Source organism: Xenia sp. Carnegie-2017, unplaced genomic scaffold (assembly GCF_021976095.1).
Source record: "Xenia sp. Carnegie-2017 unplaced genomic scaffold, XeniaSp_v1 HiC_scaffold_6, whole genome shotgun sequence".
NCBI classification, from domain to species: Eukaryota; Metazoa; Cnidaria; class Anthozoa; order Malacalcyonacea; family Xeniidae; genus Xenia; species Xenia sp. Carnegie-2017.
Window position 1 is genome coordinate 16,324,548 of NW_025813526.1, and position 18,288 is coordinate 16,342,835.

General features: G+C 33.8%; 1 protein-coding gene and 1 pseudogene across 1 annotated transcript; one reads left to right on the forward strand and one right to left on the reverse strand.

Annotated features, from left to right (window-relative positions):
- Window positions 1-145: 145 nt before the first annotated feature.
- Window positions 146-2,940, reverse strand: LOC124457195 (annotated as a pseudogene).
- A 1,511-nt stretch (window positions 2,941-4,451) lies between these two features.
- LOC124458257 lies at window positions 4,452-10,501 on the forward strand. The gene is made up of 4 exons (XM_047008308.1): window positions 4,452-4,476; window positions 8,077-8,206; window positions 9,104-9,541; window positions 9,907-10,501. Exons 2-4 carry the CDS (start codon window positions 8,125-8,127, stop codon window positions 10,116-10,118), a joined length of 732 nt encoding a protein of 243 aa, XP_046864264.1. The 5' UTR covers window positions 4,452-4,476; window positions 8,077-8,124; the 3' UTR covers window positions 10,119-10,501.
- The last annotated feature ends 7,787 nt before the right edge of the window (window positions 10,502-18,288 follow it).

The following is an 18,288-nucleotide window of genomic DNA, read 5'->3' on the forward strand; positions in this document are numbered from 1 at the left end:
TCATTTAAAATTTATTGCTAGCAGCATTTACCAAAAAAATATTACTTCAATTTTAGAAAAGTAACTGCTATCTATCTTCAATGATTTTTTTAAAATGTCCCGTAACTTTTCTATCTTTCGAGCTTTCGTTTTGACCCTAATGGCTTCAACTTTTCCGTAATCTCAAGAACAGAAAGATCTTTGACATTTGTATTATTTTCTGTGTTGGAACGTTCTTGAATGTCATTTTGGAATTCGAAAATTTCCATCGCTTACTTCTTGCTTCATTTATCATAGTTGACCAGTAATCTCCATTTCTTTTGTTGAATTCTCTTCGTTCTCTCTCATGTCTACCTGTAAACTGCATCCTCTTACTTGCAAGCCATATCTCTTTTGGAACATCCCACTTGTTTGACTTCATGAGTTGAAATTTACGCACATCAACGTTTTTCTCAACTCCCATGTTTAGAAAAATGATATCAAAGGTTATCAGTTAAAAAAAATGTACTACTTTTGAATTACAAACTACAACCTTGCCCTGTAAACTCTTTGATACCATCATGTCTCTAAATAAAGTTCAAACGATATACAAACAATGCATGTATGATGTAACATGTTGTTTTCCATACCACAAAACTTCCCTACCAAGTGAAACAAATAGTTCAACCCATGCTTTAGTTTGGTAAAAAAAACATAACTAGTCAATGAAACATGATCAATTCGTGATTAAAAAGCAACTTATTTTTAATTAGACACTCAACTTTTCAAATAACTTACTAGCACATTTTTTGCATTGAATTGCTGGAATTCATCGTTTTATAGATCTGATAAAAATCCTTATTAATGATTCGTTAAAACTTATATTGCTTAGCTATCTGTTATCTGTCATTTGCCAGAATGTTTAAATCCTGCTTCATGAAATATGTGTACCTTCCCGATTTTAGCAACGGAATCATTGTTCTTTGGTTTGATAACCTCGTGAAGTTTATCTTGAAGATTCTTCATAAGTAATTTCTTGTCTTAACCCATGTTACTTGTGAAATCATAAATACCGCTTCCCTTTCCATCCGCAATGCGCTTTTCCCACACATCAAATGACACACCACATTCCCTTATGCACTTCACAAGACCTGAATGGTGTTTGCTGGTTCATCTTTTGGTGCTTTATCAGTGTTATCCTTGGTGCTCCACTCTATAGCTTCATTTACCAGGCTTTTTGTCATGGTATGCATGCAGAATTATTTTGAAGCTTCTATAAAAATCATACCAATCTCGTAGCCTATCAAAGTTTACTGTAGTGGAGTCTATTAAAATGGTAGTGTTAAATTATTGCCTTTATCTGTGACCAGGGACGTCGCGAGCACAATGATTTTATTTTTTTGGGGGGGGGTCATAAATATTTATTTGAATAGTTTTTTAATTACCTGAAATTTTTCAGCTTTCCAGAATATGCATCCGATTTTGAGAAACATTGACCTCAAAATTTTCAGTTTTAAAAAAATGAATGAGCAGTTTCAAAAAAATTAAATATTATATTTCCTACATAAACAAGAAATGTACAGACCTATTTGGGCATGACCCTAACCTAACCTAATAAGTAACATTACAGGTTTCTGTCCTTAAAATAGTAATTACATTGGCATTTTAGGGACTGTTTGGAGCAACCGCCAACAAAGGAACTCTACGGTTCTTTAGATCAGCTCATTTCTTTGCCAGTTTGTACAGTTGATTTTGCTCTGTTATGTCATTCTCAGCAGCAAGAATCATGCAGTCATTTAATCGTTCCCTGACATCTTATTGCGTAGATGGCTTAAGCTTAGTCATCGAAAGTCCAAATAAAATAATGTTTTGTTTACTTTATGTTTACTTTCTACAAAGTTCATAATCAATGCCTTCAGCAAAGTATAACATAACATTTCTTTGCTAATTTATATTAATGATCGATTTTAATTGTTAAAATTTTAACTGACATCAAACATATACCCACTTTTACTTATTATATGCCAGTAATTTGAGACTGGCAACCAACGCAGCAGTAGACAGTTGTAATTATCTAAATTGATTGTTTTAGCGATAATTAATTTGCATCAGTATAGTACTAATTTACCTCATGAATTTCACCTGATTTTTACCTTATTTTTGTTTTAATTTTTGATTGGGGTGGTTTGCCCCCCATCCCCACACCCACAAACACACACCGGTAGCGACGTCCCTGTCTGAGACTCTAAGCATCAAGTGCAGCTCATCAACGACAATATTTTCAAGGTGTTGACCTTAAGCAAGGGTTGATGTTCACATGAGAATGGATTTCATAGGGCACAATCCTTAATGCCGCTTAGGGAACAGCTATGTTGTGTTTCCCAGTAAACAATAGGTTTTTACCTATCCCACCTAAAATAAATATATAGTGAAATGTGAATTTTAGTTCATTCTTCTCCAAAACCGATGCTACTTGGACTTGCCTTAATGAGTTCTGTATTTTACACTATATAAAAGCATAATCTAAAGTTGCTCCTTTGAACCCGAAAATCAGCAGAAGATACTAAAGAATTTGTAATGAAATCTTTCTGCAACAATAGACGATTGCCTATTTTCTAAAGTGTTACAAATTCATATTCTTTGAGCAAATTTTAGAGAAGATACCTTATAATAACACCCAATATAAATTTGAATTCTCACATCTTATCTTTTATTCTAAGCAAATCATCTTTGACTAGCCTATTGATGTCACCAAAAATCTTTAAGCATGAAATTTTCAGCAGCTCATAATCTGCATGTCCCTTAATTACAGCTACTGTATGATTACCTGTATATATGAAATTCTAATAAAGCATTATGATAATGGTTGAATAAAACATTCATCAACTTATAATAAAATTACCTTTAGTTTTAAGTAACAATATATCACAATATGACATTTTACAGAATATTAGCATCAGCATAACCAAGCATTGCAGCCATACCCTTAGATAACATCACAGTATCTTCAGCAATCAATATAAAGAAACTAATGTTAGTGAAGTTGGTCAGTCTTGTTATTTTAGCTCCAACACTGCTGATTTTGAACTTAAATGTGAAATCCTGAAGCTTTCTATCTGATTCGATCTAAAATAATAAATAAAATATGATTTATTGTTTTTCCTATACTTGTCCACTTTATGATCACTCAGAAGTGAGTAATCTCAGAAAGATATTAAATAATATCAAAAAACAATTCAATGTATTAAAAATGATACTTAATATATTTTAAATCACAGATTTTAACTCATCCAAAAAATTGAAGGCTGCCCCATTTTCTCAATGTAGAAAAGCTTATTCAAATCATTTCGGCACAGCTTTACTGGATTAGACCTGGGTATTTTTTCTCCTCCCGGAGCAAAGGTTAATTCATGATATGACATGTAATCAATAGAGAATTTGTCTATAATGAACAATATTTGTTTGATTTTCTGTGGTTGGTCATTTGGAAGATCAGAATAGGCATTTTTCTCATTTTCACGGAATGTGAGTACATAAGATTTACCAGAATCATAAACCCTATTGACAGCATCTAAATGCAAACCAAAATGACACACTGAACCACAATGCCTGTTTCACCCTAGTTTCCGAAGTTCGAAGCTTTCAAATTTCCTGTCGTTTTCCAAATTCTTTTAAGCTTTTCCCATTATTCTCAAAGTATCATTGGGGAGAAATTTTTCAATGAGGCTGTACAAACTTTCGTTCTCCTGCTTCAACTTTTCCAACGCTTCGCGCATAATCAGTTGCAACTGTCGCAATTTTCTGGCCATGTTTTAATGTGTGTGTATTTCACAAGAAGGGTGAAACATTATGCTTTCGGTACATGAATTTTGCTGGTTGTAATCCAAAGAGAGTGACTTTAAAAATACTTTTCATTGTGGAAGTTCTGACAAACAAAATCCGCCCTTTCATCCGTAGTTCGTGACAACAGTTCCGAAACCTCTTGTTCCTGCCAGTTATTATTTAACTGCATAATGAAAATCAATGGTTTTAAAACACATGTTTTATCAACAAACTTTTAACGATCTCGTGTGATGTGTATCTTTGCTTATGGACTACACGAGATTCATCCTTATAAAATGTATATCTGAAGATCAACTTTGGCTTTAAAGAAGATAAGACATGTTTTAATTAAAATAGCCTTTCATATGTTATAGTTCAGTTGGCAATAATTTGAATATTTAAATTCTTTTTTGATTTTTATCGTCTTTTATCCATGGAAACACAGCAAGGGTTGTGTTAATTACTCAGAATTTTCTTGTTTGTTTGCTCTAATAAAAACATACATCGTCTGTATACTTTCACAAAGTACTGTCTTCTCCATAAGTTGTATTATTGCAGTAGCAGATCCAGGGTAAGTCAGAATACGTTACTGAAAAATTATGTGATTTTTAAATACTTTAGAACGAATATTATTGGCAGTAAATTTGCCTTAACTTTATTCTTTAGAAATTTCTCACCAACGACGCTGAAATAAAAGTATTTTTAATGTAGCTAGATAATTTAGTTCACAACACTCTTGTTCTGTCATTGTTATACTGATATTTGATTTACGAAGCTGACCTGCATAACTACATACAAACTTTCAGTTCTTACGTAGTTCACTTTTATTTAAAATATGTGTTCTGTGTATACACTGAAGTTAAAAATATACAGCCATATCAATAGCCCTACCATAGCCAAGCCAATTTTAATAAATTCATTTTTACTGAATCATGCACATAAAAATATACAAATTGGTAAGATGTTAGCGACAAAAATTTTTGCAAATAATTGCCCTTGTGAATAAACTGGCCTTAAGGAAGGAAAATAATCTAACAGGCTGCTATTATAGGAAATTATTCCACCTGAGAGGAAGTCGCGAAGCTAGCTCTTTTTATTATTCCCACAGTGCAAACATTTCTGTGTTTAATCGTTAGAAAAAAAATTAGCGAATTTAAGTTTCTAAAGAAATGAATAATAATATTCCTGAAAAATTTGTTATATTTGGAATAAAAGATTGGCTGGCTTCGACATTGCCAAGAGGGAATTTAAAATCATAGATACGAGAGTCAACCTCAACATTAGCAGGTCTTCTCAGAACTACTTTATGACTAATTTGGACGATATTCTTTAAAAAGCATGTAGGTAATAGGCATTTGCCGATTGTGCTAGTAAAAGTGGCATATTATGCTAGTGGCAGTGCTCGTTTTTTGCCCAAATTATGCTCAAATTATGCTCGCTTTTCAAAATTATGCTACTTTTTTAAAAAATTATTCTGTGCACAAACTTCACAACTCACAAGACAAGTTTGAAAATGTATTTTATTAACCCTGGCCAGACGTTCTGGGCTCGGTTGTTCAAAACCTGGGTAACTTTATCCGGTGGTTGGGCCTATACGGCGAATAAATCTGCTATCCAGCGGATAGTTATCCAGCGAACAAAAGTAGGTTGCACAAAGCCTGGATAGTGTGGTGGATAACTATCCGCGGATAGCTTGCTAGTTGCTAACCATCACGTGTAGCAGAGCACGACACAGTTTGCGCAAGGTTTTGCACTCAAATAGCCTCCAGTTACCATGGTAAAGTACGCAAATTTCGAGTAAACAACGAACGGTGCGCGCTAGGAACAACGAACTGTGCGCGCTGGGTTTCAAAACAAATAAAAACAAATACAGTGAAAACTTAACCATGCAGTTTCTGAAAAAGCCCTGGATAACAAATTTAACATTGAATAATCTCGCTCGTTTCTGAACCACGCAGTCCGGCTTGACTTCTCTAATTCGTTCTCCAACAGTTAATTAGCGCTTGTTATATTGAAGCATCACACTTGCTTGCAAGTAATCTGCAAGTGCACGATCTTGTTGATCGTTGAATGAAGCTGCCAGGATGCTGAATACTCTCTCTGCGGTAGCAGAGGATGGTTGGACCAACAGTATTTTCTTCACTGCCATGGACCAATTTGGGAGACGGTCTGCGTGGGCCTGCCACCACTCCACCTTCTTTTTCTCTTGTTCAATGACCACATCCTGAGCAGCAGCGACGTACTGTGGAAGCTCTCTAATTAGGCCATTGATAGTTGCATCATTCTCGAGGAAAGGAAAAATCCTTGGGGCTTCTATTGTGGCGGGTGTAGGCCTCATCCATTGAACGGCAACTGGACACATGTTTCTTGCAGCTTTGAAGGCCGTGACGGTGTCATAGAGCTTCACGTTAAACTTCTGCAAGAACCAAAGTATAGCCGGCTGTACACAAGCTTCTGCCTTCCGTTCTAGATCCGCGGCTCTCTGAGTAGCATCTTCGTTGGCAATTGCGTCAGCAACTGCGCGTACATTAGGAAAGTGCGGAGCTTGGCATGCCTCGGCGACAGCCTTTAACTTCTCGTAGCATGAAAACACAAGGGGCCCGTCACCTTCCAAGTAGTATGTAGCTTTGACAAAATGCTCTCCTTCTTCAATGGTCACAGCCAACTCGAGCTTAAGATCGACAAGGCGCTGAGGATCTGAGAGTATAGCTCGAAGCTGTGCCACAATCTTTGGAGCAATGTTCTCTACTTCTGCATCATTCAGGAATCCAGCAACGTCTCCAAACTGCTCCAGTAGCTGCCTGTAAACTTCCCATTTTGACCACCAGCGTGTTTCGCTATACGATTTCGGCTTTCGATCGGTTAGATCCTGCCATGCCAACTTTGCTTTATGGCTGTGACTGAATAAGCGTACCCACAGGTTTCCAAACTCCAAAAGATTAGGAATTTCCAGATGTTTGCCAACATTATCGAGCGTGTGGGAAAAGCAGACAATGTTCAACATCTTTGGGAAGATGAATGATATCCGATCCAATGCTGCTTGATTGACACTTGCTCCATCCCTCATCGCTGCAAGCAAAGAGTTCGCCTTGATACCAAATTCAACGCAAAAGGCTTCGTTGAGAACTCTTGCTAGTTCTTCTGAATTCACCGACTTTGAGCAAATGTCAATTCTTATAAGACGCTGTGTTATCATCCACTCATCATTAATAAAGCGAAGGATTATCGCAATAGCCTCACCTTTTCTGGTGCTCCTGTAAAATATTACTGAAACGTCCCTTGTCATATCTTCTCCTGGCAAAGACAGTTCCTTCTTTATTCTCTCAACCTCTTGCTTGAAAATAAGAGAAACATACTGTCCGAGATGCGCACTATGAGTGAGGCGATACCCATTTTTCTCTAGCAAAGGACGTAGCCTGTCTACCTTCCCGATTGGAATCCCTGCTTTCAAAAACTCATCCGCTACTTCCTGTCGGTATGCTTGCTCAGCCAACGGCAGCGTGTTGTCTTTACGAGTTTTCTCTCTGCTGAGTGCCTCGGCTATCGTTTGTTCTCTTAACCTTGATCTCTTCAGCGCATCTTTCCCTTTGGCATGTTTTCTTGAACTACAATGTGATGCTAAAATGCTCTTTTTGGATGATACCATTTCTTTGCAGGCATTGCAAAAGATCGTTGTGCCTCTGACACTCAGGTGCTGATCAGGGAACTGATTAATACGATCTTGTAAAGGGACATTTTTCGCATTAGTGACATTACTCGTCCCCCTCCTCTTGTATTTTCCAGTGGTGGATTCGAGGCGTCTATCCCGGGCAAGTTGTGCAGGCTTTGGTCTATCCTCTCTGTTCTCGCAACTTTGTAAACTATCTGGATGTAAGTTCACTGCATTTGACTTGTTTGGCGTGGCGGCCGCCATTTTGAAACGAGCACTGGGAGAAAGACTAAGGAGTCTGGGACCGAGACACAGACTTCCGGTTCCGTTTCATCGAGCTCCCGCGGTATCTCAACACAAGTAAAAAAAATCGTTTTTAGTAGCTCGGATCTTCGTTTTCTTGAATTATTCTAAAATTGTGCTATTAAGACAAGAAAAAATACGGATTATGCTAGCAGTGCTACTTTTTGAAAAACGGCAAATATTATGCTCAATTCCTCAGATTATGCCAAAAATTATGCTAGCACAATCGGCAAGAGCCTAGTAGCTAACTATAATTCTGAGTTCATACCACTCACCGTATAATCACCTTTTAAAACGCTTATGTTTTTAAAGCTTTATTTAATTTCCTGAATTCACTTCTTTAGTTAAACAAAGTGTTTTCTTTTGAAAAGACTTACCGACCTTCAAGTTTCATGGAGGATAAATCTATCTGCCAAACTACAACGATGGATGTGTTACCTGACAAACCCAACACAACTTCACTTCAGAATACTGGTATGGGTGACATTCTTATGTAGACCCTATAAACACAACCTTATAGAGAAAATTGAAAATGGAAGCAAAAAGTATAAATTAGCAGGTTTCGTGAACACAACGCCGTTAGATATGCCTATTTGAAAAGGGTTAGTTTTCATCTCATTCTATATAGAAGGTAGTTTTTTGAAAACCTTAGATAAATATCATAAAATTCTCTATAATTGGAGTATTGGAAATGTGTAAGAATCCAAGAATAAGATTTAGTAATTTATTTTAAAGTACCCCAGATCTGCAAATTTCTGACCACCAAAAATACGGATTGCCATTTTAAGGTTTTTGGGTCTTCGGTGCTTAACATTTTATTCCAAACCCCCAGGATTCGATTTCGCATAATATGTTTTTATACTAAAAAATTCTGTACATAAATTATGCACCATAAATTATTTACTTTACTATCAAGTCCCATTCCCAAATCAAAAAGTGATCTAAATGTGATCAGACAAAAATATTATTTTGATCGTTTTCGAAAAACTCTAAGCAATAAAATTGATTTTGTAGCTAAGATCCGGACTATCTAATAATATGATTAGTTTTGCAAACGCTAAAGTTCTTTTGCAAAATATTTGAGACTAAACGGAACTACATAAATTTATCAAATTGTTGAATGAAAGTGTCTGTCGCGACGCTAAAGAGTTTTAAGAACAAGTTGGTTTTCAACAGTTTTTGTACAAATGATGATGTAATACTTATTATTTACTTAACCACAAATTTTAAAGCAAAGAATTGTACTAACTGAGAGAAATGAGAATTAGAAATTTGACATTTATCTTTTTTCACGTCATAAACTTATAATTTTTCAATTCTGGTTCGAGAATTCAGCATTTTCTAACCTCATATACTTTTTAATTATTTAAGAGTGGCTTGTTCTATTAATTTTGGGTGCATCTCAACGAGGAGATGTGAGTTTGATCAAAAGTTTTGAAGCTGATGAGACAAACTTAAAAGAAATGTTTAGAAGTTTTGGTCTTACATTAATTGTTTGTAAGGAATTTACGGCAAGTGAAATAATTAATACCATCGACGATATATTGACACAAAATGAGAGCATTCGTGAAAACTTCTTACTTATCTTCATTGGTTACGGAGACAGGTATGGAATAAGAGACTGCCACTTTCAGTTTATCGATTTTCAAGTAATCATAAATGCAGTCACAGAGAGGGAAAAACTAAAAGGAAAAAATAAACTCTTCATGATGGACACAATTCTTCCCGCTGATTTATTTGAGCACAGAAAAAAAGAAGAAATATATGGGCAAGAATCGGATACTTTGATCGCAATTGCATCGATACCAGGTAGAAAAATTAATTATACTTCTTTCTAAGCAGAACAACATTTTTCTTTTTCATGAAACAACATGAGACATAACTCACTTAAAAAAAAGTTATTTGATGACAAAGCTTATTACAAGCTTTTTTCATAAAATTATTTTCAATTTCGTAAATCATAATTAAAAAATAAAACAAAAAGAATGGTTTCTAGCAAATAGACCAGATCGGTCTTACCTAAAATGATAACATGTTGCTGTAATTGAGTTTAAAAGAGTTTTATTAATTAATCGGTTACTTTCATGCATACAATGTCAATAACATATCAACATGGCTTGAATTTTTGACTGCATTGTTGACTTATAAACATTTTATATTTTTTGACTATATAGAGAGTATTTCTGTCAGAGGGAGCGAAGGAACGTTACCAGTTATTAAAACCAGCGAGATATTTCGAAAACACTTTAGAGAAGAGGATGTATCGTCCATGATGCTTAGAGTCAACTATGAAATGCGTGATATCTGTAAAAATGAAGGATACCTTGAATCGCCTGGTGAATTGCTCTTGTTGCTATCGAGATTAGTAAAATTGTCTATAGGATAATTAACTTGTTGGTATATTATTCATAGAAATTTGGCTATGTGTGTTCTGCTACAATTAAGATTACTCAAGCTATATGTTTTTCGTCTACTTCTATATGATTACATACAAGCAGTAACATAATTATGTTTTTTTATTTGAGGCTAAACAGCAAGAATTTTAAATTATGAAATTAATCAATGCATTATTCTATTAGGAGCAAAATTTTGACAAATTAATGTCAAAATTAGCGATGGTTATTTTGAATTTTTTTGGCTTGCATTAGGGTGACTGGAGTTTTACATTCTACGGTATTTTTTTTCGTCTGTTTAAGGAATTGGTGATTCCTAAATTACAATACTCTTAGTGCGTGACAAATATCCACCATTGATTATTCAGTATTGCAATCATAAAGTATGACTTATTAAAATAATGGCGACATTTCACCAACTTTTATAACATGATAGTTGTTTCACGAGATTATCATAAACTATAATAATACAACAACATGATGGATATATGTGCACTACAAATAATCCAAATGCGCAGTCGAGCCGGAGAGAGAGTTAGCGAGGGCTATATTATTCTAAAAAAAGCGTATAGAAGTTCAAGGGTTTTGTTTGGTTATTTTTTTATTTGTTGCTGCTTTGTGTTAATGATATGTAAGGTTTGTTAAAATTTCATGCGTGATCTGTTGTCTAAAAAGCCGAAATAAATAAAATACTGTACGTCAGAAAAAATTTTTGAATTAAAAATCTAGTTGAAAAAGATATTTTTAGACAATGCTCCGAAAAAGCTTTAACGCTTAGAAAGATGTAAATAAGCGTGTCCTTAAACTGATACACTGAAATGTATAACAATACAAAATATATACTTAAAAAGTAGCTAAAAGTAGCCCAGTAAAATCAGTCATTTTTTCTATCACTTCAAAACATGAATCATATAAAACAACAAAGCGAAACAGGAGATATTTTTGTCACCGAGCTACGATATATGTTATTAAAGTAATTGATTTGAACGTGCCATAGAACATACGTGTCGCACATAAACCAATCACAACGTTACGACAAGTACTAAAGAACATAAATCACAAAGAACAACCCAACGAATGACAAGGTGCAGTTTACAAAATAAACTGCTCCGACTGCCACGCCTCCTATATCGGGGAAACTGGCAGGAACTTAAACATAATACTTACTGAACACAAAAGAGCTACTATGAAAAAAGACAAAACTAGTCACATTGCCGAATATCACCGAATCACAAACCACAACATTGACTGGGACTCAGCAAAATTCATTATTTACAGTACTGACTACAGACAACGGCTTACATTAGAAGGTTGGTATACCAACTTGGAACATACCCCTCTGAAAAGATCACAGCAATTACCGGCACCTTACAAACGACTTATTCACAATACAAACAAACGATCAACTAAAAACATTACGCTTCACACTAATTCAAGATGACAATACACAATTGACACCCACACATTTCCTGTACATACAATATAATGACGTAAGAACCAGATAACAAAAACGGCTAACCTGACGTTTATTCCTCATTTGGCTCTGAAGATGACTACCGCTAAGGTTATCGAAACGTCAGTCAACAACAACAAAAACAGTCCTTCTCAGGACTATACCAACCTGGACGATCTATATTTACAAACATGTAATATATGTTATTCATATTCATTCATTTGTTTTATTATAAAATATACTATCAGTGCAGATCCAGTTATAGGCAAAATAAATTATCACCGCTAATTTTAAATTTAAAACACCTTTATAAAAATGTCATTGGTTATAAATTTCTAAAGAATAAAAGTTAACCAATCGATGCGGCAAAGTGATTTATTTTTCCAATACTTAAATCCGCTGTGTATACTATGGCATGTATAAAGTAAAAAAAAAGTTTTGGATGCACGAAAAATTGTAAATATCTATTTAAATGAGTCAAAAATCTCAAAATTAAGCTGACACGTTTAGGGATGAATTCAAACTCCTTTATTCCAAAGCAGATTTGTATAAACAGCTCACAAATTTATGTGATTGCTTTAATTCATTTCAACCAGCTTTTTAGTTGTGTTGCTATATATCATTGTTTTATGCTCTATGTGAAATACTCTGCTTACACATTTAAGAGAGAAGATTACACACTTACAGAGAAGGTAGACAACATCGCTTTCTCACAAATCGCAAAAAAACCAGGCTCCATAGACAACCATATATACTGTTCAGTTTTTCCTAGAGGCTCACAACCAGCTCGCTTTTATGGTCTCTCAAACTTTATAAACATAGAGAAAACTCTAATGCCCTCCCTATGACCTAATAGTATGAAGATTATTCCCAATGGTTAATATATTTATTAATAAAACTGTATCCCAGTGTTTAATATTTTTTAGTTCAGCGTGTTGCACTCAATGACATTGCCACACATAGATTACCAGCATTTTGTCAAAATTATCTTGAATTCCTTCACTAACATCCGCAGCAATCATTTTATTAGGGTTAACTAAATCATAAATTGTCGGATCCAGGCTCCTTCGACGATGTTTGCCGTTCTTAACAACAATGGAACGAACACGCTATTGCCTAACAACATTAGAGAAATTCTTTTCATCACGCATTTTATAATAAATTTTTGCAAGTAAATAAATGTCCTTTTGCTATATGAAGTCAATGCATGATGGAACAAAGCAGGGAAATTTTGAACAAAAAAAAAATACATTAATGCATTTAGAATGAAAAGTGATGGTCATGGAATGCTTTGAAAAATCTTCTTTTTAATAAGAATGGGACATAAAAAGTAAAATTTTCATTGCTTAGGTACTTGAAGTAGATTAAATGTTTCTTCAATTTGACTGTCTACTTTATACCACTTTTTTTTTTAAACATTTTTTCATGAACAAAAGGAAGTTCTTTAATGCCTTATAGGCTGGTATCGTTAATCACTAAATAATATACCAACAGCGTGTTCATGTCGCAAGAAGCTTTTTTTTATAAATGCAATTTTTTGAACAAATGTAGTTTCGAACAAATCTCTGAGTTTTGTAGAATCATTTAGTATTTTTAATTTTTGATTTTTCTTCTTTATCTTTCCTTTTATACAACTTTTATGTCAACACAAATAAAGTTGTTTTAAACAAAATGAAAATAGTTTCTTATTCCTATAATAAATATATAAAGCTTAGCAGAGTGCTTTAAAAAGAACTCTTGAATACAAAAATATAAGACATTATGAGAAAATATTAAATTACCACAAGAGTGTCTATTTATACAATATTTACGAGTATTTACAGTATATTGAATTGGACACAGTTGGACAAAAGATGTCATTAAAGGGTCCTAGAAAGCTTCCTTACCTGTGAAATCAACAAATAATTCACGCAAATAATTTTTGATGCGAGAAATATTACATTAAACATTTGTTTTCATACTTGTTTTTTATGAAAATATAAATAAAACCTTAAAAAAGGATTATGAACAGTCAGTTGCTTCTGCCCACAGAAACTGGGAATAGTCCAAAGGACCGAAACACGCATATAATAAACATATTGTAGTGTCGTTCACTCGTAAAGGCTAAAATTCTTTTGAATTGTTAAGAGAGGTTGGGAGAGTTGAATTTTCCCCCAAGATTTAACTATTGAATTAAATTCTTTGTTTAGTTGTGTTATGACTGGTATTATTCGTTTGTCATCACTATTTTCAGCAGCGTTTACAAACGCTTTAACCAGTGCTGTCCCTTCATCTATATTGCGGTAACTAAGACGACCTGAAAAGGAGCACACTTAGTATGACAATATTAAATTTCATTAAATACTAACTTTCGTTATAAAAGACGATGACGCCGTATACGTTGTATAAGTATACGCCGTATAAGTATAATGCATTGTATACGTTGTTAGAAAGAAGATTTTAGCTCAATATAGACAAACATAAAAATATGGTCCTTTGACAAGTTAGGTGTTAGAAAGATAAAGATTTTTGCAAGTTACAATAATAAATAGAGAGAGGCACGTCTAATTGATCATTATAATTAATAAACAAAATTAATTCATATTTTCATTTTGCGATAAGATCATCCAAGCTAACAATTCATTAATTTAGTTAATAAAAAACTTGTCTAACTGATCTAACCCGATGCAAAGTTCTAGCTGCGAGGCAATAATAGATCGCGCGTCGTTTTTGAATAAATTATTATTTCTTGCTGTCTAATTTATGTGAAAAATTTTTGCTTTTTCTTCCTTAAAATTTTATCCAATCAAAGCACCTTGTGAGCACTTTATTTTGACTGCTTTTGAATTATAAGTGCAGCAGTACACTTTTATCGTAAAATGTGCAACTTATCAAAGCCTTTCGAGGATAGGAAATTTATTTTGCCTAGCACCTTGTTTAATTTCAAATATCAAACCACTATATTTATTAACAAGTGGCGTTGCCAGCCCGCAAATTTGGTCGTGCTATGTAAATTTTTAATCATTATCATTATTCACTTCTTTACAAATCTTTTGTTTTCACATTGAATGAACACAGAAAAATCTACATAGCACGACCAAACTTGCAGAATGGCAACGCCACTGTTATTAAACTTGTTTGTATAGTTACAACTATAATTTTGGTGTATTGAGTTCGTGTATTGCAAATTAGCAAAGTTTTTTAAAGAATTTTCTAGTTGAAAGTGATAATATAGCTGGATAAGAAGCATACTCCGAAAAGTAATATTTCCAAATTGTTACAAATTCATCACCTGACTATATTTACAAGCCAACTGACGCTCTATTTATATGTGCGTTATATCAATTCGAAGGAGGTGCGGTAATGTGAGTTGGATGGGAGGGATTAGGAGATTGTGAGGCAGTGAAATCAAGTAGTGACAATTCTTTGCTGGCTTTAAGCTCATTATTAAGTTCTGGTTGTTGTGATTTAATAAAGAGTGCTTCAATTAGTAAAAGTCGATTTTTATTTACGTTAGTGTTCGAATAAAGTATTTTGTAGTTGCTTAGTACGAGTTTGGAAATGTTTGAATTACGTTCGTCCAAAAGTGTTTTGTAATCAAATGTGTTCTTGTTTTGATAGGTAATGACCTGTGCTTCTTGGCACTGTAAGAAGTGCTATGCGATAGCGCTTGTATCATCTTGTGTGGCATGTTCATGAAGTTAGGTTTTAAGACATCTCTCAGTTTTACCAATGTAGGATGTGTTACAACTGGGGCAAGTAACTTGATATACAGCATTGAAACGAGAGAGGGGTGAGATTTTGTCTTTGTTCGAAGTGAAAAAAGCAACTTATGATGTAAAAAATAATAATAAATTGAACTGGTTTAATGAAACATTTACGAAGTTTTCTAAGACTATTATAAATAATTTTTGTGACTTGTGAAAGTGATAAGGTAATCCTATCCAAATTTTGCGTTCATTTTGGTCAATGGTGAGAAATTACTCGATGAACTAGTGAGATTTTATTTGTTTTTGGGTTTTTACCCAAGTTTCTGACAGAAGTGAGATTCCACGGCATAAGTGTTTTAATATTTTTCATCTGGTTGTCTAAAAGGTTTTTTTGCTGCAAAATTTGAAATATTACTTTTCAAATAGAAAATTTCTTGCTTCTTTCTCAAATATTGAGTTAAACATGATTCTTCTATTTGGAGTATGCTTCATAATACAGCTATTGGTTCACGGGACTGAAAATAGAAAAATTTGCACATTGTATGTTAGTTTCTATAACTTCAATCGTAGCAGAATATTGTTTTAATTGGTCAAACAGTAGCTTTAAGTAAAACAAACTATTATTAATAGTGTGTGTTTGTATTTTTATAGGAGCAACATTCGTAGCTAAATTATAAAAACCACGCAGTTACAATTTTACAAAAAATTTTATGTTTAAAAAGGTCTTACAACTTAACAGCCTGTAATACTTTATAACGGTTAGTGGGATATACATAACAAGCTTTAAAGACAGAAACATTTATTTTTATTTTTAAAATGCTTACCTGGTAGCGTTGAATAAATAAGCACTAAGTCAGGCTCTTTCTTTGAATGCACATCTTTTTTCAGCTGTCTTTCGTTTTCGTGTACGACGTCTACATCAATGGTTTCATGTCCATCAGCCATTGTTTCTCTTCCCGATGATCGACAAGCAGAAATAAGAAATATTTTAGGCACTTCTATAAGAGTTTTGCAGTTATTCTTATCAAAAATCTCGACAACTTCTGAAACAGTAATAGTTTTGCAGTCTGTCCCCAGAATTCCATTTTCATTACCGTGACTTAAGATCGCTACCATTAAATAGCTGCATGGTTTATCGATGCCCATTGCAATATCTCGAAAAAATGTCCTCATTTTTTCTGCTGTTAGGTTTTCGCATACATGGAACTTCATGCCAATCTTCATTGCAAATTTGAGAAGGTTTTTGTCTTCATTTGTTCCACGACGCTCGCATTGATCAAGAAATTTTTCGTTATTAATAATAACCAAAAATTTTTGCCCCGGCTCCCGCTTGACCAGCAGCGTATCCATGTAAAATAAGTTTCTTAATATGTAAAGAACAAAAAACTTTGTTACTAAATATACTCCAAATATTTATCAGCAAATAGTTTAAAAAATCTTAAGTTTAGACAAATTTGCAAATTTTGCCATCATACATATGGTTTTTCTGCAAAAATGGAAAAATTGTGCTCCTCTTACAAAAATATTCTTAAGAAAGGGCTATTTAATTGAGAAAATCAAATTATCGCGGTTTATTATATCGTTTCAAAGTAACTTTCTGCTTTGTCAAATATTTGCATAAAATACAATCAACACCAATCATGTCTAGCTAAATCCAAACTAATTGTTATTTTTAGCTCTTAATAGAATCAGCTGCTCCTATTCATGTACATCCCATTCATGTGACAGAATTAATGTTTTCAAAAAAAGTTTCCATTTGGGTGGACAAACCAATTCTGCCTGCATCTCAAAGTATTGTAGATTGGATGTTTTAGTGTCAAAGTCAGAGGAGAGTTTTTTAAGATATTAATGACAAGACTGTGAATCTAAGCAAGATTTGTTTGCATGAAAATTCACGTTTCTCCCTTTTATTAGATGAATAATTAGCGAGCTATCATGCGATGCAATTGGCTAATACCAGTTATGGTCTTAAATAAAATTTCTCTTTTAAAATATTGTGATTATGTTCCCCCTGATGCATTAATGGATTACGGATGAGATGTGGAGCACTAGTTAAGCAATATTAAGAAACATTTGATTCCAAAGGTCAATTTGAGTAGAATTGTTCTGAATGAAAATGGAAAATTGACCGAGCTGGACTACAAGTGGTTGCAATTGAATTCAGAAATATTTTTAAAACAAATTTACAATTATTATGGAAGAGAAGTCAAAAAATGAAGTCTTTTGACAAAATATGAGCTGGTTGAAGATAGTCATTAATCAAAGCATCATTTTAAAATATTAACTCGCTGCCGTGATGAGATTAGTATAACATGTGGAATTGCATTATGTATGTAATTCAGTATTTTTCTTGTTGCTGCTCTCTAATTACATTGGATCATTTGTGAGTTATTTCTGTGAAGCTGTAAAAAGCATCCCAACAAAGCCCAAAAACTCGAACAAGATCGAGTTCAATGCATTGTTTCATTAGAATTTCCTTTAAGCGGCTCACTTAAGAATCGTTTGATTAGCAAGAAAAAAGACTAAAATTAAATGCATCGATAAAGATTCATCATGCCATATTTCAAATCTGGACTTGCACAATAGAGAATATTTCTGACTAAATAAAGCCAAATAATGAAGATGAAGGAAGAGGAATGAGTTGTCGGCCGTATAAATCCATAGCTCCTAAGCAAAACGTGTTTTATTCATGACATCACAAGTTATAAACCTATGGCCACTTGAAAAGTTTGCAATGCACGTTAGGTCCGTATTCAGCAGTAAAAGTAAAGAACTTCGATGTAACAGATTGATTCTAAACCTATGGATTTTTCGTAAAAGGGGAAAAATGGGGAACGGGGGATGTGAAAGTTCATAGCATAAGCACTTTATTCTTGACTTTAGCCAAACAATGTTGCTCGCCCACGCCGGCTGGTGCCAACAATAACTCTAATAAAATATTCTTTTGAATCAGACCACAAACATGGCTGAATTGCAAGTCAAGAATATTAATATATATATATATTAGCAATAATTTGATGT